The sequence below is a fragment of the Archocentrus centrarchus genome, unplaced genomic scaffold, assembly GCF_007364275.1.
Source record: "Archocentrus centrarchus isolate MPI-CPG fArcCen1 unplaced genomic scaffold, fArcCen1 scaffold_50_ctg1, whole genome shotgun sequence".
NCBI lineage: Eukaryota > Metazoa > Chordata > Actinopteri > Cichliformes > Cichlidae > Archocentrus > Archocentrus centrarchus.
Window position 1 is genome coordinate 560,813 of NW_022060273.1, and position 26,769 is coordinate 587,581.

Here is a 26,769-nt window from a genome sequence, read left to right on the forward strand (position 1 = left end):
ACAGTAATTTCCTTGATTTGCAAATAAATAAAGTCTTTATCTTATCAGTCAGATCTGCGCCACACCTGTCGTGTCTTTTTTCAAAACACAGTGATGACACCTGCAAAGGTTGTTTGAAGCTTCACATCTTACTTCTAACAGTAAGCAATAGGCGACCCCTCTGGTTTCAAAAGATATTAGGTAGGTTGTATTGAACTGGGGAAAATGGTTTGGCTCCCTTTACTTTTTGGGTGGCTATGGTTCGGGAGGTTGAGCAAGTCATCTACTAACTGGCAGGTTGATGGTTCAATCCCTAGCTGCTCCAGTGTGCATGCCACAGTATTCTTGGGTAAGATACAAAACCCTGAGTTGCTCCCGATGTGTTCATCAGCGTGTGGATGTTAGAAAGCACTTAGATGTAGAATGTGTGTGTGAATGAGACATGCTGTATAAAGCGCTTTGAGTGCTAATGCAGAGCAGAATAGAGCTTTATAAGCACCAGTGCATTTACCATTACTTTATGTTCTTAATAAACAATAATTTTCTGATAAGTCTTGAATCCTAGTTTAAAGCCATACCGAACTCACCATGATGATCATTTTGTAGGGCATGGTTTACTGTGGCTGTAGCTCAGGAGGTAGAGCAGGTCACCTACTGATCAGAAGGTTGGCAGTTTGATCCCGGGCTGCTCCAGTCTGCATGCCAAGTTGATCTCCAATGCAACCGTTGAAGTGTGAATGTTAGATAGAAAGCGCTTAATCTTAGAAAGAAGTGCTTGGGTGAATGAGGTGTGTTGTGTAAAGCGCTTTGAGTGCTCAACATAGAGTAGAAAAGCGCTCTATGAGAACCAGTCCACTTACCATTCAGCACTGTCTAAGTACAGATTCTAAGACCTCCACCCCTCTCTTAATCTTTTTTTCCACTTTTCCCTCCAGTAGGATAAAATTTAGTTTAACGTCAGCACCGTGCATCTCTGATGGAGACGTGTGGTCGTCAAGGCCAAGCAGAGGGTTTTGAAGTCGTTTCAGCTGAAAAGCCCTGACTCGTTCACACATACTGCCAGCGCTGATTTGAAATGGATCACACTGTCAGTTATGGTGGACTAATGTGAGTGAACACTTTGGGTATTTACTTGCAGTAGTCGACCCCAGTGGATGGGGGAGGGGTGTTCATGTGCTCTAGAGAAGCTCCAACACATGAGTCAGCTCTGAAACAGCACTGTATAAACATTACCCTTTTCATTGCACATAATTTTTTTTTTTTTTTAAAGTGTGTATTTTAAAAAAAAAATTATTTTTCTGTCAGCACACGTTCATAAGAACAAATTATAACTGCAGCAGGAAAAAGACACAGACCCTATTCTGTAACAAAATGACTTGAAATCAGGCCATGGAGACACACGGCACTTCCACATAAGCTCCACTACCTGATCCTTGCAGCCTTGTGTAACCTGGTAAAGATTCTGATCAGATTCATTCGCTTCTGGTAGGGGTGACAGAAATTCACAGCTGAACTTTATTCACTGATTACACATCCAAGCATTTTGCCAGGCCACAGAGTGAGCAGCTGAGGCCGGGCTGCTGGACCACACACAGCCTGGTGGATTCGTGTTCTCATACTGGTTGCTTTCCTTCTAACCAAAGACTCCTTCCATCCTAAGGGCACAACTAACCTACTCTAAATGTTTAAGTTACCAAACAAACAGATCAAAATCAGCTCCTTCAGACACTGGTCTGCAAATTACAGATAGAATCTGCCTCTAGTGGACTCAAACTTGGCTTGGAACACACAAGCCTAATGTTGTAGATTACTTTGTATGCATTAGTTGCATGTATTTGTGCACCACGTTGATGTCTGATCCATAGATCTGGTTATCAAACTGTGCTTCATTCATTTTTTCTTGTGTCTTAACCTGAAGTGCAGTCCACACACTTCTACTACCAGGCTGTTGGAATGCATGCACAATGTGGTTTTGGCACTGTCCTGTTAAAAGGCCTTCCCTGAAAGAGACACTGTCATGATGGTAACATCTGCCCTAATGACCCACATACCATCATGACCATCATAGAAGCTGGATACTGTACACTGATAAGACCTTCTGATCCCTCTCCTTTTGTTACTGGTTCACTGAGTGTCCATGAGTCCAAGAAGAAATTCTGTCATTATTAGTAGTGTTGCCTGAATAGTGTATTCTTTAAAATACACTACGTAACTCAGAAGATGAAATCCCAGAATGCTTTTCAACTTTATGTTGAGAAATGTTATTCTTCAACTGTTTGCTGACAGTCTTTCACAGAATGGTGCCACCCTTCCAAACTGTTTTTCTGGAAGACCAGATCATCTGTTTACAGCCAGTCATGAAACCAACTCGCTGCCAGTTAACCTCAACCTCAGCCAAAAGGTTGCTTTTTTAAAGAATTCCAAAAAGTGGGGCGCCAGGGTGGCTCAGGGTGTGAGCAGGCAACCACGTATCCCGCGTGGTAGAGCGGTCGGCGCAGGCTCGAGTCCCAACCTGTCGCTATTTACTGTGTGTCTTCCCCATCTCTCCTCCTGCTTTCCTGTCTCTCTCCACTGCAAGAACCATCCAGTAAGGCCAAAAGTGGGTGCCAATACAGGTTGAGCAGGTGACCCCTACATTCATCAGCTGTCCAAAACAAACCCTTAAATAATTACAAAAACTGTAGCCCATTACTGCTCCTGTCCCTTTTTAGCTGATGCTAAAAATTTCATCAATTTCAAAATGAGGAACATTTTTTGCACAAAAAAAAAAAAAATTTGCTATATTGTCTCTGCATGTTAAAATAATGAACCCAAGTGGGCCCACAGATGTGTGTGTCTGTGTGATAAGAAAAATGCTGTATGAGTGTAATGTGGAAGGATAGAGAAGTACTATATAATTGCTGTCCATTTATTCTCTGAATAGGGAAACCTGTATTCTAGCGCTCAGTGCTGCTACTGCTGAAAGTGCTGGTGTAAATGGGTGAATGAAGACATGTTGTGTAAAGTGCTTTGAGTGCTCAAGTTGAGTAGAAAAGCTCTCTATAAGCACCAGTCCGTTTATCTTGGTACTACACTCCAGAACATTTCAATTAGACTTACTGAACTGCAAGATGACTGTCAGCTGGACAAATGGGATACAGATAGACCACAGCCAGCTCCCAATTATATGGTATGACTCAAAAAGCCCCCCACAGAAAAGAACAGGACCTGCATGAATGTATGAACATGCTGTTGTTCATGCTAAATTAGCGACAGCAAGTCAACCATTAAAAGGCCATCAGTCACAGTACAGAGTAATTAGACCCAGTCCACAAAGAACACCCACAGTTTTATCCAGACAAAGACTGACAGCAATATGAGGGACATTGTGACTGGAAACTAGAATCAGGGAAGCCCAGAAGGATTTTAGTCAGTTAACAGAGGCACAGAAGGCTGTGCTGAGAGACAGATCCTGGAAGAAAAAGAGGTACAACAAAATGTCCATAACTGAGGCTCTAGAAACTGCCAAACAAAAGCTCTGGCAACTAGGTTTTAAAGATACACTAGAGAAGCAGAGACCAAGAGAATAAATGGCCTGTTCTCCAAAGATGTCTCCAGGGTGTATTCTCAGATGCAAGGCATCAATAGCACAGAGGCAGACTCACCCAGAACTGAAACTACAATTCTGGAAGAAAATCTGGGACAAAGAAGCAACACACAGCACCAACACCACGTGACCTGAGAGCAGCCCACAGGAACCAGGACAAGAACCAGTCAGCCTGTGGAGATCACAACTGGAAGCCAACTCCAAGACAATCGCACAAGTTACCATCAAGTGCAGAATACACCAAGGTGATGCACTGTCCCTGCTGCTGTTCTGCCTCAACCCCTAAGCCAATGGATACAAATATAGATTCAGGAGTGGAATGACCATCACCTCTGGTACATGGATGACATCAAGCTCTACACCAGGAGACATCGACTCGCTGGTCCACCTCACCAGGCTCTACAGCGAGGACATCGGGAGGTCATTCGGACTGGATAAGTAAATGGACTGGTTCTAATGTAGCACTTTTCTACACTACTTTTATACAACACACCTCATTCACCCATTCACACAAGCACTTTTTTCTACATCTAAGTGCTATCTATCTAACATTCATACACATTCACACTCCAACAAATGCATCAGAGATCAACCTGGGGTTCATAATCTTGCCCAAGGATACCTTGGCATACAGACTGGAGCAGCCAAAAATCAAACCGCCAACCTTCTGATTAATAGATGACCTGCTCTACCTCCTGAGACACAGCCACCCCATTAACCTGAGACCTGATTGATATGGTATGTAAATCTTGTTCTTGATGATCCACATGTTTGGTTTGGCAAAATTTTTAGGCCAGATGCTCTTCCTGATGCAACTCCTCTCATTTATTTGGGCTTTTTTGGACCCCTGGCTGGGTTTGGGGAGTGATTAAGGTACAAAATAATACATGTGTTTATCGCTGAAGACTGTAGCAGTTCAGACAAATGAGAGGATGCTGAAGAAGAATCATTATGTTTATTTTTGGTGTAAAGACAAACTCTTCTGTTTGAAACTTCTGGGGACTGTGTGTGGATCTGAGAACTGAGACTCAGCTGGAGTGCAGGATTTCTACAGAGAAGAGTTGCTTTATTATAAACTATTCCTCCATATGAAGTATCAGTGTGTAACAGCTGACATGTACCATAAGCCATAAGTGTGGCCAAATGGGAAAGTGATCCAGACTGAACAAGTGGAGTTGCCAGAAGGCAGAAGAGCAGACATACAGGACAGCTACAAGTACCTGGATATCCCACAGTCCAACAGGAACCATGATGAAAATGCATGATGGTCAGCCACAGCCAAATACCTCCAGAGAGCAAGACAGGTACTGAGAAGGTACTGAGGTACTGAGAAGTCAGCTCACACGTGCCCTACGCTCAGCAGATACCCAGCTGGAATAATAAGCTGAATACAAGCATAGATGCTATTGATGCCAAGACATGAAATCTCCTCCCAGTGCAGGGAGTCTTCCACCCAAATTCCAGCAGCTCGAGGCTCTGTGAGCAACGGAAAGATGGAGGGTGAGGATTGGTGAGCTGCCTTCGCTAGTCGGCACCAGAAATACTAGTCAATCAAACTAATTATGAATTTTTAATTTATGTACAACACCACTTCAGTAGTGGATCTACAGCCACCTATACCACAGCCCCACAGCAGTACTTCTCTTTCTTTCTGTGTCAAAAGATTGTACACAAGCAAAATGAAAAGTAAGGCAGATGCAGCTGCACACACAGTACAGTTCTGAAGTTGGATCTACAGAATTAATCATTTTATGTAAGGTTGTGTCAGAGTAAACTTACATGTAACCACTCACGATGCACATAATACAATACAATACAATTTGATCATTTAAGATTTGTATAGCTTTGCCCAGAGCAGATGAGCAGAGCTTCTCTGCTTGGGGTGAGTGTAAAGTTCCCAAAACAAGCTGTGCAAACCTGCTTTTCTTTTAGGTCTATTAAGAAATGGAACAAGCTACCCAACATTTTGAACATATTTTCATAATTGCAAAAACTCAAATTCTAAGAAAACAGTCTTGCCAAACTTAATCACGTCCAGTATCTTTTGGTTTTTTATCATCCTGATTTTTATATTGTGTTTAAATATTGATGGGATGGGATGGAATATCTGTGTTTTGTGGGTGGGAGAGAGGGGAGGGTTTTTCAGCTGTGTATATTATTTTACTTGTATTTTGGATATATATATATATATCGTGTGTGTGTATATATCTATATAGATATAGATATAGATATATACACACACACATGCTATATTGCCAAAAGCATTCACTGACACATCCAAATCATTGGATTCAGGTGTTCCAGTCCCTTCCACAGGTGTATAAACCAGCACCTCGGCATGCAGACTGCTTCTACAAACATCAGTGAAAGAATGAGTCGCTCTCTGGAGCTCGGTGAATTCCAGTGTGGTACTGTGATGGGATGATACCTGTGCAAAAAGACCAGTTGTGAAATTTCCTCACTGCTAAATATTCCACAGTCAGCTGTTAGTGGGATTATAACAAAGTGGAAGCGATTGGGAACGACAGCAATTCAGCCATGAAGTGGTAGGCCATGTAAAAGTGGGGTCAGTGGATGTTGAGGTGTATAGTGTGCAGAGGGTGCCAACTTTCTGAAAGAGTCAATCACTACAGACCTCCAAGCTTCATGTGACCTTCAGATCAGCTCAAGAACAGTGAGAGCTTCATGAATGGGTTTCCATGGCAGCTGCATCCAAGCCTTCCATCACCAAGCTCAATGCAAAGTGTTGATGCAGTGGTGTAAAGCACGCCGCTGCTGGACTCCAGAGCAGTGGAGACGTGTTCTCTGGAGGGATCAATCACACTTCTCCATCTGCCAATCTGAGGGAGGAGTCTGGGTTTGGTGGTTGTCAAGAGAACGGTACCTGTCTGCCTGCATTGTGCCAAGTGTAAAGTTTGGTGGGGAGGGGGTTTCAGGAGTTGGGCTCGGCCCCTTAGTTCCAGTCAAAGGAACTCTTAATGCTTCAGCATACCAAGACATTTGGGACAATTTGATGCTCCAACTCTGTGGAACAGTTTGGGGATGGCCCCTTCCTGTTCCAACATCACTGCACACCAGAGCACAAAGCAGCTCCATAAAGACATGGATGAGCCAGTTTGGTGTGGTAGAACTTGACTGGCCTGCACAGCGTCCTGACCTCAGCCTTACAGAACCCCTTTAGGATGAATTAGAGCGGAGACTGTGAGCCAGGCCTTCTCATCCAAGATCAGTGTCTGACCTCACAGATGTGCTTCTGGAAGAATGGTCAAAAATTCCCATAAACACTCCTAAACTTGTGGAAAGCCTTCCCAGAAGAGCTGAAGCTGTTATAGCTGCAAAGGGTGGGCCCACATCATATTAACCCTCTGGATTAAGAATGAATGTTACTTGTGAAGGCAGAAATATTTTTGGCAATATAGTGCGTTTATACTGCCACAAATACAGTGTAATTCTGTGGGAATGATATATCATTAATGCAGGCAGGGTTAGGGTTATTAAAAAAGTCAGTCTCAGCCACAATCACAGATCTCAGTCAACATGAGGTGTTTGTCAGCTAATACACATCTACAACTGACAAATTTTATTTTATTTATTTATTTAATTTATTTAATTCAGGCAGCTTTAGCCTGCACATAGTTGCTGCCAATCTGCAAGCCCTCCTCCCCTTTCATGCTGTTTCTGTCACATCGGTTGTAAGCAGTGCTTGCTCTGCTGCTGCTTCTGCTGTCTTATCATGGCATGAATTCCACACATTGTCACCCTCCTTAAATAATGGCCTAAGTTTTTTTTTTTTTTTTATTTCAGAAAAGACAAAAAACTCAACCAAACATTGAAAACATGATGATTTAGGCAAAAATAAAACTTTTGTTAAACAAATGATTTAGGCCATTATTTTAAGCGGGTGATGATATGCAGATGTAATGGCAGGCAAGTCCAAGAATAGAGCCCCAAACCACCAAATACAAATTACTGCAGATAAGAATATCAGTCTTGTATTACAGTATACCTGACTGAAATGCATTTAGACTGTAAATTCTTAACGCTCCACCCACCCATCCATTTTCTGCTGTTTATCTTCTCAGGGTCGGGGGGGGGGGGGGGGGGGGGGCTATCCCAGGTGTCATAACTAATCAAACATTTAATAAAAATGGGCAAATTGGTATAATATAGCTATGCCACCTCTTGTTCTTATTTATTACTATGTTATTACACTAGAAATGACAAAAATAAGAGGAGAGTAACCTGCAGCCTGAAGATGGAGAGGCCTAATCAGGTTGGGCTGATGGAAACACCTGTGTGGGTATCCCAAGAGTGCGCTGAGCCTTTACAACTCCTGTCAAGCTAACAATACACTTGGAGTAACATTGTGCAGCTGTGATTTTGTCACGTTCTGCCACTCAGAGTGTTCTGCTCACTCACAGCCAGTTACTGCTACCTGCCGCTGTCTTCAGGATCACGTGTGGTATCCAGCTAATTTTATCAGGCAACATCATTGTTAATAATTTAATCCACTGGCCATGCTTGACCCGCGCAGTAAGAGAGCAAACAAGCTCAAATCGACACCGTCAACTCCTGTTAGAGCCAAAGAAAAGTTAGAAACTGATCATAAGGATATTTTGTACTCCTGAACACAGGAGCGAGACGCTTCATGCACTTTTAATTGCATAATGAAATTGTGTGTGATACGGTTCATTCTGCTTTAGTATATCCTGTAAGTATCTACTTTTTAGGTGTGATTTAAACCTGCTTTTCTAAACTTTCTGGTTCAAGATAAAAGTCATTGAGTTTATTCTCCGCTAGCCAACACTGTCTCCCTCCTGTCCTGACGCGGTGCTGCAGCCTCTTACCCGGACAGCTTCAGAAGTTGCTTCTGGCTCTGTTCCTGCCGGACCACCGGTTGCTGCTGCGGTGCTGACGCCGCTTGCTTCCCCATCCTGCGGCTCCGGACCTGGCCGCCAAAGTTGGCTGTGAGCGCCACATTGTACGTGTGCGGCTGCCCCGACGGGCCATGAAGAGTCGAGATGGAACTGACTCGCACCCCGCCGTCCGCTCCGGCCGTCCCGGGCCCCGGCCCGGGCTGCAGTACGTACAGCCTGCTGAAGCCGCTCTGGCTCTGCTGCAGCTCCGCTGACACACAAACCGGGAAGAGAAAGATTCCAAAGGAAAGCAAAAGGCCCCAATTTATCCAAGCCATGTCCACACCCAATAAAGACATAAAGATAAAAGTTTGCAAAGGTTAAAAAAAGAGGTCCAGAGTATGTTCTGTGAAAAAAAATCCTCACTTCTTACGAGTCAGAAAAACGTGTGTATTCCTCAGCATATTCCTGTAGGTACAGAACTCCTACCATCAGAATAAGTTCACTTCGCCCTGACAGATTTCCTTTTACTGTCAAGTTTGAAAAAAAACTGAGAATGTAACGTTAAAATGTTCCTCGGATGTAGACGAGCCCGTCGCCTCGCTCTGTCTCTGTAGGCTGAGGCTGTGCGGGCTGCAGCGGGTTCCTCTAAGCGCTGTTTCACTTGAGTCACAAGAGCCTGAGAACTCCAGAAAGCTTCTCTGTTGGAGGTGAACGGTGTCAGCAGCGCGAGCAGCCTGCCTCCAGACGTGACGTCAGGAGGGGGGAGCCTACACGCTAATCCCAAGAACGTTTGCTTACAGTTTCTCGGGGCCCATGGGCGTCAGGGTACTCAAACCGAAGCCCCCACCCACACACAGGCTCACTTACTGACCTCAACACCCACACACACATTCTCCAGTTAGGCCTCACTAAGAAGATAATGACTTCCCGTTTAAATGAGTAAACTCTAAAATAAATAAGTAGACTGAGTTCCACAAATATTACACATGTTAAATGAGTCATCTCAGCAGGTGGCAGTGATGGAGACCAGAGCAGTAATTATCCAAATATCATTCTATCTATGCTTGCAACGTAATTATCTCCATGATCCAGTTGTTAAAAATGTAATCACGATAAAAAAGATTTTTGATTTGGCAGTCGTGGGGGTGGGGGGATCAGTAATCCCTTACTTTTATACTGGTATTTCAAAGCAACATTGTATTTGTTGTCAAGGGGTATAATCAGGCCCGGATTAAGGTGGGTCTGGGCCCCGGGGCAAGGAGATTGCAAGGGCCCCCCCCCCCCCCCCCCCGACACACACTCCCCTACAAAAGTCTCTTTCTGCTCTTCCTTCGTGCAAAATCATCTACCAACTCATCAAAGTTCAGCTGTTGCACAAACTGTGATTCAATTGCAAGAAGTGAGAGGGAGTTCAGACGATTTTGGGTCATTTTCATCCTGAGCTCATTTTTTATTCGAGCCATTCTGGAGAATGACCGTTCCCCTTCACAGTTCGTAATTGGCAGAGTCAAGAACAGTCGAAGTTGCCATATCCTGTAGCCCAGGGGCCCTTTGATTGCTGTCCCCCTAGGCGCTCTAGTCGCCGGACCGCATAGCCCAGGGGCCCTGTGATTGCCGTTTCCTGTGGCACAGGGGCCCTATGGTTGCCATATCCCGTGGCTCAGGGGCCCTTTGATAGCCGTCCCCCGTGGCCCAGGGGCCCTCTGATTGCCGTCCCCCGTGGCCCAGGGGCCCTCTGGTTGCCATATCCCGTGGTTCAGGGGCCCTTTGCCTTCCCCCGTGGCCCAGGGGCCCTCTGATTGCCGTCCTCCGTGGCCTAGGGGCCCTCTGGTTGCTGTACGACATGGCCCAGGGGCCCTCTGGTTCCTATGTCCTGTGGCTGAGGGCCCTCTGACTGCTGTCACTCCCCCCAGCCCATTTCAGTTAACCCTTATAGACTAAAGAAGTACAACTAAAGAAGATCCTAGAATAGAGGGCTCTATCGCAATCAGCATTGACATCGGTATCTGGATTGTTGTTGGGCCCCCCCCTGGGCCCCCTGGATCCATGGGCCCCGGGGCGCCAGCCCCACTCGCCCGGTCAGTAATACGGCCCTGGGTATAATAAAAAGAAGTTTGCACCATAAGCATGTTAATGGTGTTCAGCAGTTACACTTGTCATAACTGTGGTGTTTCTGTGAGAACACCAAACTGGCTCCTCCATGTCTTTGTGCTCTGGTGTGCAGTCATGTTGGAGCAGGAAGGGGCCATCCCCAAACTGTCCCACAGAGCTGGAGCATCAAATTGTCCCAAATGTCTTGGTCTGCTGAAGCAATAAGAGTTCCTTTCACTAAAACTAAGGGGCCGAGCCCAACTCCTGAAAAACACCCCCCACCATAACCCCACCACCAAACTTTACACTTGGCACAATGCAGTCAGACAGGTACTGTTCCCCGGACAACCACCAAATGCAGACTTTTCCATTGGATTGCCTGATGGAGAAGCGCGATCATCGAGAACATGTCTCCTCCGATCTACAGTCCAGTGGCGTAAGGCTTGGATGCAGCTGCCATGGAAACCCATTCCATGAAGCTCTCTCTCACTGTTCTTGAGCTGATCTGAAGGTCACATGAAGGTTGGAGGTCTGGAGTGATTGACTCTGCAGAAAGTTGGTGACCTCCTCTATGACCCTCAGCATCCACTGACCTCGCTCCATCATTTTCCGTGGCCTCCCACTTCATGGCTGAGTTGCTGTCATTCTCAATCTTCCATTTTGTTATAATCCCACTAACAGGAAATTTCAGGACTGGACTTGTTGCACAGGTATCATCCTATCACGGTACCACGCTGGATGCCGAGGTGCTTGTGTGGAAGTGATTGTCATTATGATGTATCACATCTGATTTCCTCTAATACCAGTTTTTAAAGGCTTTTTAGTTTGTATGTCCAAAAAACATAACAAAAATGTAATACTGCTATTTCTACTTCCTTTGCGGACTGGAGAGTAATAAGCAAAGAATTTTAACCCACCATGCATCCATTTCTTTGTTTTTATCTATTTATTCATTTATTTTCTGAGCGTTCAGATTTTTTGTTGGCATTTTTTAAAAATAAAATATAAGACTTGTAATTACTAAGAATATCTTTTTATTATATGAATATCTTATTTATAAATATCACAGGCATAAGTATAAATTATGTTACAGGCTTATGGGACAAGTTGTGGCTGTAGCATGTTGTAGGGGTGCAGTGTCTGTAACAGTAAATAACATACATCGCAGGGTTTATATGCAACATATTAATATGCATAAATGAGAAACGTTTTTATATCTTTTACTCAGTCAGCCCCTCTCCCCAGCCAGCTCCTCCAGAGTATCCAGGGGAAAGCCGAGGCATTCCCAGGTCGGCCGAGATATATAATCAAATAGCGTATCCTGTGTCTGCCCTGGGACCTCCTCCTGGTACGACATGCCCGGAACACCTCACCCAAGGGGCGCCCAGGAGGCATCCCAGTGAGTTGTGTGGGGAGTAGCGGCTCTGCTCTGAGCCCTCTCAGATGACTGCACTCCTCACCCTGTCTCTAAGGTAGACACCAGCCACCCTTCAGAGACAGCTCATTTCCACTGCTTGTATCCGCACTCTTGATCTTTTGGTCATTACCCAAAGATGGTGACCACAGATGAGGGTAGTGACATAGATCTACTGGTAAATCGACAGCTTTGCTTTTATGCACAACAGACCAGTAGAGCATCCACATCACTGCAGCTGTGGCCCTAATCCATCTGTCAGTCTGCCACTTCCTTCTCCCCTCACTTGTGAACAAAACCCCAAGATACTTGAACTCCTCCACTTGGGGCAGCAACTCATCCCTGACCCGGAGTGGGCATTGCACCCTTTTCCAGCTGAGAGCCATAGCCTCAGAGGTGCTAATTCTGCTGCTTCACACGGGGCTGTGAACTGCACCACTGCGAGCTGGAAGCCACTGCCTGATGAAGCCAGCAGCAGCACATCATCTGCAAAAAGCAGAGATGAGATTCTGAGGTCACCAAGGTGGAAACCTTCCACCACTTGGTATTCCCAGAGCACCCTCACTATATGTTTAGGTGTGCTGGGTCTGTCCATCATCCTGCCTCACCACCTGATCCAACTCATCACCAGGTGGTGATCAGCTGACACCTCAGCTCCTCTCTTTATCAGAGTGTCCAGAAAACACAGCCACAGATCTGATGATATGAAACTCAAAATCGATCACTGACCTAGGGTATCCTGGTGCCACGTGGACTTATGGACAGCCTTATGTTTGAACATGGTGTTCATTATGGACAAACTTTGGTTTGCACAGAAGTCCAACAACAGAACAGCGGTCGGGTTCGGCTCAGGCAGTCACGCCCTTCCAGGTCTGACTGTCGTTGTCCACGTGAGAACTGGAATCCAGAGGGCAAAAGCCCCCTGAAAACAGAGCCCCTGGGATCCCTGGGACACACAAACCCCTCCATCATGATAAGGTGGTGATTCACAGAGAGGTCAATTATATTTCAGATTTAAAAATACATGATTTTAAAGTGCAAATAAATTGATATTCAGTAAACTTTCACTTACTGGTGTGTACTTGTTTTCAATAAAATGTCACACATTTGATGTTGAGCATGACCATCGTTTCCATTATCCCAGGATAATATGTGTATGTGACAATGTAGAAATTTGCCCCCCAAAAAAGACATTCAACAGCTGGTAACTGTAAAAACCATAATAGGAAAAATTCAGTGGTTCCCTCCAATGCTGTGTTTTTTAAAATTGTGAATACTTCACAACATTTTACAGCCTGTTTCACAAGATGATAACGTTGCAAAATCACTCATTAAAATGGGCATATGACAGACCTATTATTTTTACCCATAATGCACAGCTTTTGGCTGCTTTGTCGGTGACCCCTTTACAGAACCAACAGCTGGTGGCCTATTCTGTCTCTGTACAACCACCCCAATGATAAGACTGGTGGGAGAGCGAGTTTGTGTATACAAAGTAAGACGCAAGAAACATTTATTATTTTAATCAGTGCAGTTTTATAGTTCCCACAAACACCTAGGAGACGGAGACACATATCTGTTTGCACATATCTGACTACCTAATATGTATCAACACAACTTGAGTGACAGTCAACACACACACACACACACACACACACACACACACACACACACACACACTTTATGGTAACTTTTTTGTCACAGGTCTTGAAAAGTTCAGTCACGTGAACTTTGTCACTAAAACAATAGGTGTGCTGTTGCTGTTTGCACATCCTGCAGTGTCCTCTGTGTTTAAACCACTGAACACTGAACAGCAGCTGAGGCCAAAAGCTCCTCCTGTTTCTGTTCAGTTTTTCAACAGTGTTTCTTGTAAATTTCCACCGAGGGCATCATGAAAAATAATCTCTAAATAAATCTAGTTTCAGTCTTTCAAATACTTGATGGTAGTCATTATTGTGAAGCCTTCTCGTTATCATGTTTCATGAATCAAATCTCATTTCCATGCAAATATGAAATGAAAAACATATTTCACTTTCTGGCTGATGTATGTTTACATATCTGGTTGAAGACTTTAATAAATTTATCAATATCCACTTGTTTAGGTGAAGTCCTGAAGTTTAGTGTGGGACTGCAGGACGTGTGCCTTTGTTCTGGACTTTGCAGCTGTATCATGTGTGACATCATCCACAGACATTAGTTTCATGAAGAACCATTTTTAAAGAGTCAGACAGTTGCACCAGACCTAACCCAGCGCCTGTGATCTGCAGTGCATCAAGCTAATGGACACGTTCCATAGAGAGAAAAGTGTATATCAGCAGACACACATCTGGATTGGAGAAATTCCACGCACATAGCTGTCTGACAGGTGTAATGGTGTAAATTCAGATGTATTCCAAATGTTATGAGCTTCTTCCATGCACATGTAGTAGCTCATATCTGAACACAGGCTCCCTCCTGTGAGCTTTGAGTCAGAAAGTACGTGTGTTTTTGAGTGTGTTTGAAAATGACTCCAAAAGAACATCTGCTTATCACGCAGAAGTCTTTTAATACTTAGAGCTGCACTGGTCAGAATTATATTTAACCTGGCATAACTTGTATTTAAGAACCCTTTTTCATTTCATTTAGTCAAGACAAATATTGGGCTTAACAATGGTGTATGTGTTTATCTATCCAGTGCAAAAGGGTGATTTCTATTCCATAGTATGCTGGGGGGGGGCTTCAAATGAAGTCAAATCAAACACCACTTTTGAAAACACTTTCCTTTGGCCTCAGTCAGGGATGCACCAATCCAACCAATCTGATGCCAGTGTTAAATGAATAAGCTGTATTCCTCAGAGTGAGGAACAGATGGGGACTCATTCTTTTATGTGTGAGGAAACATCAGTCTTAATTTAACCTCCTAAGGTCCTGCATCCACATGTGGGGACATTACAGATTGGCTTTGCTGGCTGGACCCAAACGCAGGACGTGTGAGACCAGAGCTGAGCTCAAAAACAGCTTTAATGCTGGAGGCTCTTTACAGAAAACCAAAACACAAAACTCAAAATCCTAAACCCAGGGCAGGAAAAATTCCATAACACAAAACCCTGGGGAAACAAAAGGGAAACACGAAGAACGAGGGTGAATGCAGCTTGCGAGAAACATCGACAACAATGTGACAAAGGACAGGATACACAAGAGGTAACGAGGACAGGTGGAAACAGCTGGGAAGCAAAACTGAACAGAATAAAGACGGAACATGAACTTAATACAGCACACAGGGAAACACCAGGAAGAGAAACCAAACACAAGACGTGAGACAAGCGACAAAGACACGGGGAACAAAACAGACCCAGAGACAGACAGAACAGGAGGACATGGGAAAGACTGGAAAACTGGAAATCAAAACTAAACAAAGACCAAGAACATGACTCTAATAACTAAAGTAAGATCTGCAAACCTATAATGAACTAAGGCAAAAGCAAACTAAAAAACACAACTCTGGAAATTAAAGACTAACAAAGCCTCAATTAGAAACCACTGCGCGAAAGGCCCAGGACCACAACACCTTATACTTCATTCTGCTTAGTAGTGTTTTATACTTTGTTAAGCCATGTTGACTTTGTTGTGTTATTATAAAATAAACCCACTGTCCCCATCTGAGGACAGGACTTTTTTTTTTTTAAACACATATATGTAACAAAATGCAACTTCCTGTTTGAAGAGGAAGCTTAGTTTATACACATATCAGATCATCCACTCACAAATATCAAGAGAAATTAAAAACGCATTGCAAACAGGAGCTCAGGTCTCAGGAAGTTAAACATTGCTTTCATAACTTTATAAAATAAAAGGCAGCAATTAAGTACTTCCAAGAATTTTAAATTTCTGAATTGGTATTTATTAGAAACATAATAAATGAAAAAGCTCAAATGTCATGTAGTAGCTGTGGCCAGCAGGCAGAGACAGGCCCGATCATTTCAAATGATCTTATTTATTTGAAATGATCAGGACTGGTCCTTTGCGGGGTCCTTGGGGATCAGGACCTTCAGTCAGCCATTCTGGATGCATCTCATCCATTAACACTGAGCCATCACTGCAGATACACCTGTTACCAGGCTTTAACAGCCTTTAACACCGAGCGTATCACCGACGAAATGTCAGGCGCACTTTGGATTACCATAATTGCACGACAGTTTGTCCTATCGGAAAAATTCAAACAGGTTCTGATATCTGAGAAAATGTGCTTCACACCCAACATAGGGTTATTATGGTAATTGTTGCCAGAAGTCCACAAATGGTGGGACATTTCAAATACGCCATGTCAGCGAAGACACGGTTGGTGTTAAAGGATTACACTGGTCCATTTGTGCTGCAGTCAACTTCTTTAACCAGTAGGTGTGACTCATATCAGGGCCTGGTGCTGTCCAACTTCTGGACGCCTGCCACTGTGATGGTCATTGGATCCTGCCCAGGAGGTTGCTGTGGTCTCCACTAACCACTGAGCATTATTGTTGTGTGTTGCATCCTCCTCACATATGCTCTTTCAGTACTGCTCAGTCTCCAGCCTTGGTGTGGGGGCTGTTCTCATATTGTTCCCCTGCCACTGAGAGTACACCTTGGATGGTTCAGTGGAGAACATCTGCTTTATTCTCCTGGCGTCTTCCACTGATTAGCCAAGGCTGTGAGTCTTTGCTTGGCAGTTTCTAAGACCTCAGGTATGGACAGCTTGCTGTACTACTCAAGCACCACTCTCTTCATCACACCTTCCCTTCGTGCTGCCTCTAGTCTTCATGGAGGGCACTGCTTCTTGTGGTTGTTCATCTTATAGCCAAGCATCTCGAGGATCACTGCTGCCATGGTATAGATCAGGGGTCGGCAACCCGCGGCTCCGGAGCCGTATGCGGCTCATTCAGGCTTAATCTGCGGCTCTGTGCGGCTCGTGGAAGTAAATTATAAGTATCCAATTGAAGTGCATTTTATTTTTGTCAGTTCGGTTTTTGTTGTAGTTTTAAATTGGAACATTATTGTGATCTTGAAATATTAAAATAAAATCATTTTATTTATCTATTTATTTATTTATTTTCGTTTCTCAATATATGCGTCACTCATGGTAGCTGCTACTGGCTTCAGGTAGTATTTGCGGCTCTCACTGTTTTGTTTTCCGTGGAAACCGGGTTCAAATGGCTCTTTCTGGATTACAGGTTGCCGACCCCTGGTATAGATCATCTGGGAGGGATTGTATTGTGTACATACGCAGTACCAGTCAGGCCCAGTATACTTTAATTAAATTAGAAGAATTAAAGAATTAAAATATGGAGTTGGAAGTGAGCAGAATATATCCCCTTTAAATGCTTGGAAAATAGTGCATTAATGTACTTTATGTGCACAAATCCTCACGACTGCTCCTTGAAGTGCACTTTTAACAGATAACAGCTGTTTGCCACCATTAATCCTACCACATGTTTCCTCTGCAACCAAGATGTCAAGATCTGGAATCTTTTGCCATTTTCCACCACAACATGCAACACACAGTTGTGGGTGTTCACTGGTTTAACTGTTAACTGATTCCAGAAAATTGTAATTTCACCAGCAAGGCTGATTTCTAACATCTATTGCTACATCTGATCACTGATGTCATGTGCTTGCTTTGGTTGCATGAGAAAGTTTCACACATTTTACCACAAGACTGTCCCAACACTGTGAAGGGTGAAACTTAGCAGAACCCAGAAACAGCCTCTGTAACTGCTTCCTTGGGAAAGAGGGTGGAGATCATACTGTAGGAGCTGTTTGCCAAAACCTGTGGAGAAAGACATGGCAAAGCTTTGAGGAGGGTTACAGCCATGATGTATAATCATGGATGATGTAGTGTTTTCAAATCTGGGCAAAGAGTTCATTCAGTCAGTCAGCCTGAATCTAGGTCATGCAAGGACTGCTTTCACTAAGGGCTGCTTTTCATCATGCTAATGTACCTCCTCACGTTCTTCACTTGCATCTCTTCCTTACATCTGAACTCCTCCCAGTGAGGATGTCACACACAGAGACGTGAGGAAGAGATGCAAGAACAGAGAAGCTAACGGAAGCTGCCACATGAGAAATCTGTTTCGATAGCCTCAGTCTTATTCAGTTTCATCCAGGTCTCAGTCGGAGGGGGCAGCAGTCTAAGAAGAGATGCCCAGACTTCCTTCACTCCAGCCACCTCCTCACACTTTTCCAGGGGGACACGGAGGCACTCCCAAGCTAGCTAAGAGGCATGTCCTGGGTCTGTCCTGGTGCCTCCCCTCAGTGCAGCACACACAGAGGCATAACAACTCTGTGATGTTTCTCTCTCACACACACACACACACACACACACACACACACACACACACACACGCACGCACGCACACATTGTGTAAGTGTAAAAATAACATCATTTTGAATAATCAGTAATATCAATAGCATCATTCCAGCTTTTGATCAGCACCATGGACAACAACTCACACCATCTTCCTCAAACAGGCTACCAGAAGCTCAAAGCATCTTCAGCCTCGCTGAAGTAACATAAAGACAACTGTGGTGTCTACAAGAATGGAAAAAAGAGAAGCCCGTTAACCACAGGTCCTAACAGGGGTTACATACCAAACAAGCACACTCATCTATAGACTTCCTCATACGGTACAACAGTTATTTACAGCTGACCAGAATCTAGATCAATCACACACACACATATTACAGTATGTGTGCACATTTTCAACAAACATTAACTAGTAACCCATTTAAACATAGTTATTGGGCCTTGCTCTCAACAAAAACACTGAAAACACTGCTCAGCTTATAGTTCCTGGCGGTACACTCATCCTTCCCAGCATGCCCCTCACCCCTACTCTCACCATCAAACTTTTCAGAAAGGCACCTATTTTAAATCAATGGAGAGCAAAATGATTGAATAAATATTTGCAGTTAAAATTTATCTAATAAAGAAAATGCATCCCGTCCCACTGTCCACATCAGAAGTTACGCCTTTGGTCATACACGAAACACCTCACCCAGGAGTCGTCCTAGTCAGATGCCTGAACCACCTCAACTGGCTCCAGATCAGCTTTCTCTTCACTTCAACAGGCTGGCACAGCCTTTGCATTACTGAAGGCACTGCATCTACCACTCCCTTCTTCCACTTATGACCATATGTTTACTTCAACTTATTTTCACAGCACCACAAGCACTGCAGCATCTGCCAAATGATTCCCATGTTCTGTATCAGCAGCTGAATATGTCCTTAGTTACTGCTTTAGTTATGCCTGCATCCCAGTGCTTTAAGGTGATTTAGTTGACTGGGCTCATTCCTACAAAAAGTATGAGGTCTGCATCAAAGAAAAGAACGTTGAGATTTGATTGAAAGCGAAAGGTGAAAACCAATCTCTTCAGGCTGTTAAGGATATGTCTGCAAAAGATGTTGGTTTATATCTACATTTGGTTAAAAAGTGAAAGGAGGTCATCATCAGTTATCCAGCCAGGGAGGTTAGGGTGAAGGCTATTCCCTCTGATCTGCTTGGTCCATCACAGCGCTCACCTGGAGATACAAGCAAGTCAATATTCCCACAACTCGACACATTCCAATAATCTTTTGATGGCTTTGGTGCCGTGTTGAAAGGTAAATCGACTAGTTCATACAGTATAGCACTTTTCTACTCAAAGACCTTTACACAACATGTTTGCATTCACCCAAGCACTGTTTTCTATTTCAAAGTGCTTTCTATCAAACATTCACACTCTGACAGTTGTGTTGGAGAGCAACTTGGGGCTCAGTACCTTAGTAGCCCAAGGATGCTTTGGTATACAGACTGGAGCAGCCAGGACTCCAACCACCAACCTTCCAACTAGTAGATGACCTGCTCTACCTCCTGAGCCACAGCTCACCATATAGAATACCACAGCTATAACCACTGAAACAACATCTAGGTGTGATCTACATGCCATATATATATATATATATATATGGCATCAAAAAATCTGTACAATGGATCCACGCATGAATTAGAAGTTTTAAAGAAATACAGTACTAATACTGCTCATAATTGGATGTGAGTATTTCTTTTTTTTGTTACTTTATCCTTTCTGCATGTGCGAGTCTGCTCGGGTCCCAGTGATGTAAATCTCATCATCAGACAGTTGGTGCGAGGGTCCATGCGGGCGTCTGTGTGCCTGCCTGTTTTCTGTGACTGTGCCGACTCGTCCGTGAAGAATTTCCATTCCAGCGCACCAGCTACGCCTGCTCCCCAGCTATGGTTAAGGTTTGATTAGCTGCAGGATGTTAGTGCTTCCAGGGAAAACCTTTAGCTTCTATAGCCCAAACATCTGGGACAGACTTCTTCATTGACTCTACAAGGTTAATTTGATTTTAATGTTTTGGCTTCTAAATCTATTTAATTCAAAATGATTTTATTCAGTTACTTTTAGTTTATACTTTGTATTTATGACTTTTTAAAATCTTTTTTTCTGTTCTTTCTCATTATTGGCTTCTTTAATCATCAGTGAAGCAATTTACCGATGCATGACAGTCAGCACTAACGTGCACTGTGTGCTTTGGCTTTATCTGTGGACAGTGCTGTGTGGGTGCATGAACAGTGTTCATAAACTTAATGTTTCTGTTTCCTCTGATGACTGATGAATCTCCTTTACATAATTCCTGTTTAATTATAATTATATATACAAAACAGGGTTTTCTAAAAATACAGCTCTTCTTACCTCTTGGAGATTTTATGCTGTGCAGCCTTATCAATAAATCTCTTCAAACATATAGATCAGAACAAGCAAAGTATCCAAATAATATTCTATGGAAACTTCTTTTTTAACCCCATAAAACAACTCCAACATGGGAATCTGTGCAAACTAATGCCCCTCCCACATGAACTTCAGTGTGAGGTAATGGGAGTTTAGTGAATGGTGACATCAGCCTTGCAGCCCCTGCTGAGAGATATCAGGAATTCTGGGAGAGCGAGTCTGGGACAGAACAAGCAAACCTGTGTTTTCTTTTATCACAGCTGTCCTCTGGGTGATGACAGAACGGCAGCAAATCACTCTTGTGGACTTTAATAATAGCATCTGGTCAATTTACAGTCATATTAGGAAGATTAGTCACCCATGCTGAGTGATCCTGTGTCTGTGGGTGTGATATAATGTGGTGATGAATGAACGATCCAGAGCCTGAAATAGGTCATTATTTCTTGCCATTTTTATTTCATGAGTGGAGTGAGGCTGAGTGGCTCATACAGTTTGCTGCAGGGAACTGCAGGAGTGCAAACACCAACCAGTGGCTGTACATTTGACATTGTCGCAGCGCTCCACTTCCTCACATGATACCATCCATTTACAGGGGCTTCATAAATAACATTCATGTATCCCTATCTTTAAACAAGTCCTTTCAGTCCTTATCGCTGTGGCAGCATAGGTGATACTTTGAAAACAGAGGCTCTGGCTCCTGTGATAGAACAGCCAGGAAAAAAAAAACACATTATAGTGAAAAAAGAAGGGAGATAAAACCCTGAGCAATGTCAAGGTCATTTTCCTTCTGGTTGAGGAAATAAATTGTGGGATCCTCCCTGAACGAACTGAAGGGAAATAGGATGCGTGTGTGTGTGCACCCACGGTGTCTGGGAGAGCTGGGAAATAATCTCTGAGCATCAGAGCGAGGCTCCTGGTTTTTAATCGCCCCTTTTAAAACTTTAAGCACACAAAGTGGAGGTGGTGTTTGAAAGCTACTAAAGTCTGAAACAGTACAGCGTGTCCAAAATGGCGACCTTACAGACAGCAAGCTTGGCTGGTTTGGAAGCAGATTCAGGGAGAAGTCTGTTTCCCCAGTGGGCAGTTTCTCCTGTTATATGCAGAATCGAATCCTTTTCATGCAGGACTGAGAGAAAGTCACAATCACTTTGGGTTATTCTGTAACAAATTTACACTAAAAGCACTAATGGGTAAATAATCCTGATCACCTTTTAATGGAACATTCTGCTGGGACACTTTGGTGCCATTTATGTAAATATCACTTTGTGGCCTCACCTCTGTTAATATGAGTCACTGAACTGGATCTCTCCACCGCTGTGCCACTGCTGCTTTTTGGCTCATTTTTAATGTTAATTGTATAGCAAATAATGTGGCTGTGTGAAAAACATCTGTGCTTCAGCGCTGACGAGTACATTTACAGCATTTTATCTGTTACTAATTAGCAGTCTCTGTGTCTGTGTGTTGTATTGATAAAGTTGCGTATGCAACTTGTTAACCAAGCTGGCTTTTGGTAGCTGAAGAAAGAGCACTCCACTGCCTCATGTGGCAAATATGATGTATGTGGATGGATACATGCATTATTAACAGAATGGGAAAGACAACAAAGCTTCAGGTACACAACTTTGTTTATTCCAGGGTGGTTAGCATTAGTGCTAACCTCGTATTTGCTGGTTATAAAGCCTAAAATCCCAGTTTTGATGCGTTACATATTTGTAGCACCTCATTGCAGTGATAACAGATACAAACACTTGTCTGTTGTTACGATTTGAATGAGGTCAGCAGTTTTTCAGAGAGGTTGGAATAGCGGGTCGATTTTCCCCCTTTCTAATATTAAAACACAGTAACCTGCTGCTCCCATCACATTTTCACACTTCAGGTCTATTTGACTACATTTTCATGTGTTACATTCTGATAGATGCAGCTTCAAAATCTGACAACTGATCACTTTGTTTCTCAAAGATAAAGATTATTTTATGACTTAATTCACAACAAAAAGAATGAAAAGCAAGTATTCAAATTGTTAACATTTATTTTAAGATGCTGTCCAGTTAATGTTTACATTCTAAAGTGGATATAAGGTATAAAAGCATGATTACAAAGGAAGTCCTTTGGCTTTGTTTATTTAACGGGCTCAGTGATACACTGGTGAGGACTGCAGGTGGAGAGCCTGTGTTGAGCACGTCCGCGGAGCCCTGAGAACCACAGTCGTTCCATTTTGCCAGGAAAAGGGCGTGTTAGGCATGCATGGTCACTGTGACTGGTCACGCAGCTTCCCACTCAGCTCTTGGAGCTCTGTGATGAGTTGCTCCAGAGCAGTAACGCCGTCCTGCAGCTCAGCGTGGATCTGACCCGTGGCCACGTCTGTGTGGATTTGCTGGGAGACAAAATACAATTGAAGGATCAGTTATAAAATCACTGTAATGTTAATTTATAGCAGTGAGAGGATGCACAGCTTGAGTGTAAACCTCCTGACTTCCATCATGAATGACCTGAGTGCCTCCGCCTATAAATCTTCATGTCTGATGTCTGTAGCGATGCTCTGCTGGACGGAGTTTGCTCAGACATACGATTTGAACGGTGTTGCGACCCGGTAAAGATTTTGTGTCAGCCTTCATGCTGACAACACCAGCTGGATGTTCTGCATGAGCACCCGCTGCCATCGTCACCGAGTAGATAGTAGAGCTATGCAGGCCGCGTATGATACTCCAATTCCAGCCACCTTATTATCAAGCCAAGAGACAGCTGATACCCACAGCCTGCACTGATTCCTCTGATGGCACCTGCTGTATTTTCTGTTGTGTGCGTGTGATCCATGTTTCCTTTATTCATTTAATGTTAGCCATCCATCCTAAAATAAATCTCACACACTCATGTTGACAGCACTGAAACACTGCCATAAAACTATCAGGTCCAGTCATTTACAGGGATAAGCCCTTTCAGCCTTCCTACTTCCATTATGGCATAGCAGCTACAAAACCACACATGCTGTGTGGCATAAATATCAGTTGTTGGTTGTGAGATCTGAGAGTCTGCTGTTCTTCATCTTGCTTCTGATTCTATGGATTCTGCTGATTTCCAGCTCCACTGTTTTATCCTTGGACTAGAATAAGTTTTGGAACACAGGGAAATGCAAAATAGGTCTAATCAGGATCAAGCTCCTCTGATCAGTTTTTCAAGGTGAGTCAGAAGTACTTGACCTGCAGTAGGAACTGCCCTGAAAACAGCCATCAATTTAAGTCCTATGAGCAGCTTCTACAGTAAAAACACGCTGCCCTGAATCCACCTGCTAGTTCCTGGTCTGGAAAACTGGCTATAAACAGGGCAGATATCTGCTTGATGCTGAGTGGTGGGTCTGTTAATGATACCTTGGCTTTGGTGGCCAGACTCCTGAGGCTGAGGCGGGCAGAGGAGAGCATCTGAAGAGCTTCTGTTGGATTATTCTTCTTCTCACTGCAACTCAGTGTCACTGTGAGGCAGAGAGAGAGAGAGGGGCACTTAGAGAATGAAGGAAAAGCTTCTGCATCTGAGGATAAAAGCTGCACTCTGAAGATCAGACTTATTTCAGTAGTGCTATTATTGGGTTAGTTCTTTAGGACCAGCTGGTACAAACCCAGTCATCCAACACAGGGATCCTAACATGTTCCAAACAAAAAAACAGTTTTGCCTTGCAGTGCTGGCATGAGCCGCATCACTGGAGTGTTTTCGGACCATTTTCTTACTTTTACGGTCATTTAGGAAATCTTAGACTGATGAGTGTCGCTTTTCCAAAGTGTTTTACAATTTTTGCTTGAAAAATGTGACTTTATAACAATGAATCCTTTCAGCTTTAAAGGTAAAATAACTTTACATGTCAGCAGCAATCTACAGGCCATGTCAGTGCAATATTAGTCTCCATCTGATTGATCCTAACTCCCACCTCTCACCTAGCTCCTCCTACCAGCTGTGACTGTAAAGGCCAACCTGCGGTGCTGTATGATAGCAGCTCATTTGTGCTTTGTAAAAAGTCGTAGCTTCTGTTTAACCACTCAACCAAAGACGCCTGGTTTATAAAACTCTAAGACCTCTCGATCACCTCACTGACTGAAGCGTTGGGTCTCGGTGTCTCAGGTTAGCTGCTTTTATTTCACAGTAATTGAGGTCACTGTGCTCCTGGGGAACACTCACAGCTTTAGACATGATTTCACACTCTTGCTAATCTATGGATGAGAAGAAAGCCAACATCCAGAACGACCAAGAAGAACCTAGTAGCTCAGTGCAATATCATCAATAGAAGATGACTACAGGCTACAGTGCAGTGGGAACAATAATGAGCAGCATTGAAATAAGAAGCCAGCCCTGATAGAAGAGAGCAACGTAACTGAACTAGATGATGCCCAGCTACCTGCAATTACAGATGCTCAACCAAGAGCACAATTTCCCACTGACAGAGGAAGTCCAGAAGGATGTTAATTGGTTAACTGAGGTGCAGAAAGGTGTCTGAGAAACCAGTCATGGATGAAAAAGAGATACAACAAGATGTCCGTAACTGAAATTGCCAAACATAGGCTCACAGCTCTGGCCACTAGGTTGAAGAGATATACCAGAAAAGCAGAGGCTAAAAGAATAAATGGCCTGTTCTCCAAAGATTCAGAGTATACTCACACACCCAGAGGTGAAACTGAGCAATACTGCAAGAACATCTGAGTGAAAGAGGTATCACATAAGACAAACACCAAGTGGCTGGTAGACCTAAAAGCGAACCACAAGAACCTCCCAGAACAAGAACCTGTCAACACCACAAAGGCAGAAATCCACGAGCCTCTGGAACGAAGAACTGGATGTCATCAGAACCTGACTTGATCCACACCTATTCGCCTAAGAAGATAATGGCACTCCATGATCACCTGGCAGCACAAAAAAGAGGGCCGGTAACAGAAGGTACTCATACCTATATTGGCTTCTCTTAATTTGCTGTTAATTCCAGCACTGAATTTAAAATCCTTCTCACCTACAAGGTCTTGAATAATCAGGCCCCATCTTATCTCAAAGACCTCATAGTACCATATCACCCCAACAGAGCACTTCACTCTCAGACTGCTGGCTTACTTGTGGTTCCTAGGATACTTAAGAGTAGAATGGGAGGCAGAGCCTTCAGCTTTCAGGCCCCTCTTCTGTGGAACCAGCTCCCAGCTTGGATTCAGGAGACAGACACCCTCTCTATTTTTAAGATTAGGCTTCAAACTTTCCTTTTTGATAAAACATTTAGTTGGAGCTGGGGACCTCTGCACTAACCTGTTTTCCCGTGTTGCCAATGACACACTGATCAGTGATCAGCAAATAAAAACATCAGTCAGCACTTTTTACAGTGACATTTAAGCTGCCTGACCCCCAAAAACGGCCAAACAAACTGTGTGTCTTGTTTCCCCGCCTGCAATGTGCAGGGAAAAGAGAGAAATTGTGGGACGGATGTGAGAAAATGCAGAGGGAGATCTGCACAGGTGAGCTGACAGTGCATCAGCTCACCTGTGTCACACACCAGGAAACGCTGTGGCGCTGACGTCTGTAGTCATGAAGTGTTTTGAAAGGCTCGTCCTCCAGCACCTCAAAGCCCACCGCCCCCAGAACTTTGACCCATACAGTTCCACGGAGGATGCCATCGCCACTGCTCTCCACACAGCCACACAGAACATTCGGACCACTCAGGAACCTACGTCAGGACGCTGTTCATCGACTACAGTTTGGTGTTCAACACTATCAGCCCTGACATCCTGGTGGAGAAGTTGGCTGACTTGGACTCCCCCTTCCCCCCATCTGCTCCTGGATCAACAACTTCCTGACCAACTGACCAGAGGTTGTTAAGGTGGGTCATCTTTGCTCCTCCACCCTGACACTCAGCACTGCTTAATATTGCTCATTGATGAGTCATAGTCTGCACTAATTATGGGCACGAGTCATCCCTGACCAACATGTTAGACAATGCTCAGCCAATCAGAAGCTGGCATCACAGGCTAATCAATAAAGCTGCAGCCTAGAACTGATGTTCCTATAAACAGACTGGCTCTTTACCTGGAAATTTGGGATTCCCCAGTTTGTCACTATGTAGCTATAGCCAGCTTAGA

The 26,769-nt window shown here is 43.8% G+C and overlaps 2 protein-coding genes across 6 annotated transcripts in view; both read right to left on the bottom strand.

Moving 5' to 3' along the window:
• Positions 1-9,093, bottom strand: part of ltbp1 (latent transforming growth factor beta binding protein 1) — a 163,781-nt gene extending 154,688 nt beyond the window's left edge. For 3 of the 5 annotated variants that reach the window (XM_030725226.1, XM_030725229.1, XM_030725228.1), the window contains exon 1: positions 8,413-9,092. In XM_030725226.1, coding sequence (XP_030581086.1) covers positions 8,413-8,780 — 368 coding nt within the window. In that variant the 5' untranslated portion in view covers positions 8,781-9,092. Of the gene's footprint in view, positions 1-8,412 lie in introns of all 5 variants that reach the window. The other 2 variants (XM_030725227.1, XM_030725225.1) reach the window with 1 other exon arrangement.
• Positions 9,094-21,171: 12,078 nt separating this feature from the next.
• Positions 21,172-26,769, bottom strand: part of ttc27 (tetratricopeptide repeat domain 27) — a 111,053-nt gene continuing 105,455 nt past the window's right edge. The window contains exons 19-20 of the mRNA XM_030725209.1: positions 24,037-24,137; positions 21,172-23,045 (exon numbers count right to left, since the gene is read on the bottom strand). Coding sequence (XP_030581069.1) covers positions 22,920-23,045; positions 24,037-24,137 — 227 coding nt within the window. The 3' untranslated portion in view covers positions 21,172-22,919. The remainder of the gene's footprint in view (positions 23,046-24,036; positions 24,138-26,769) is intronic.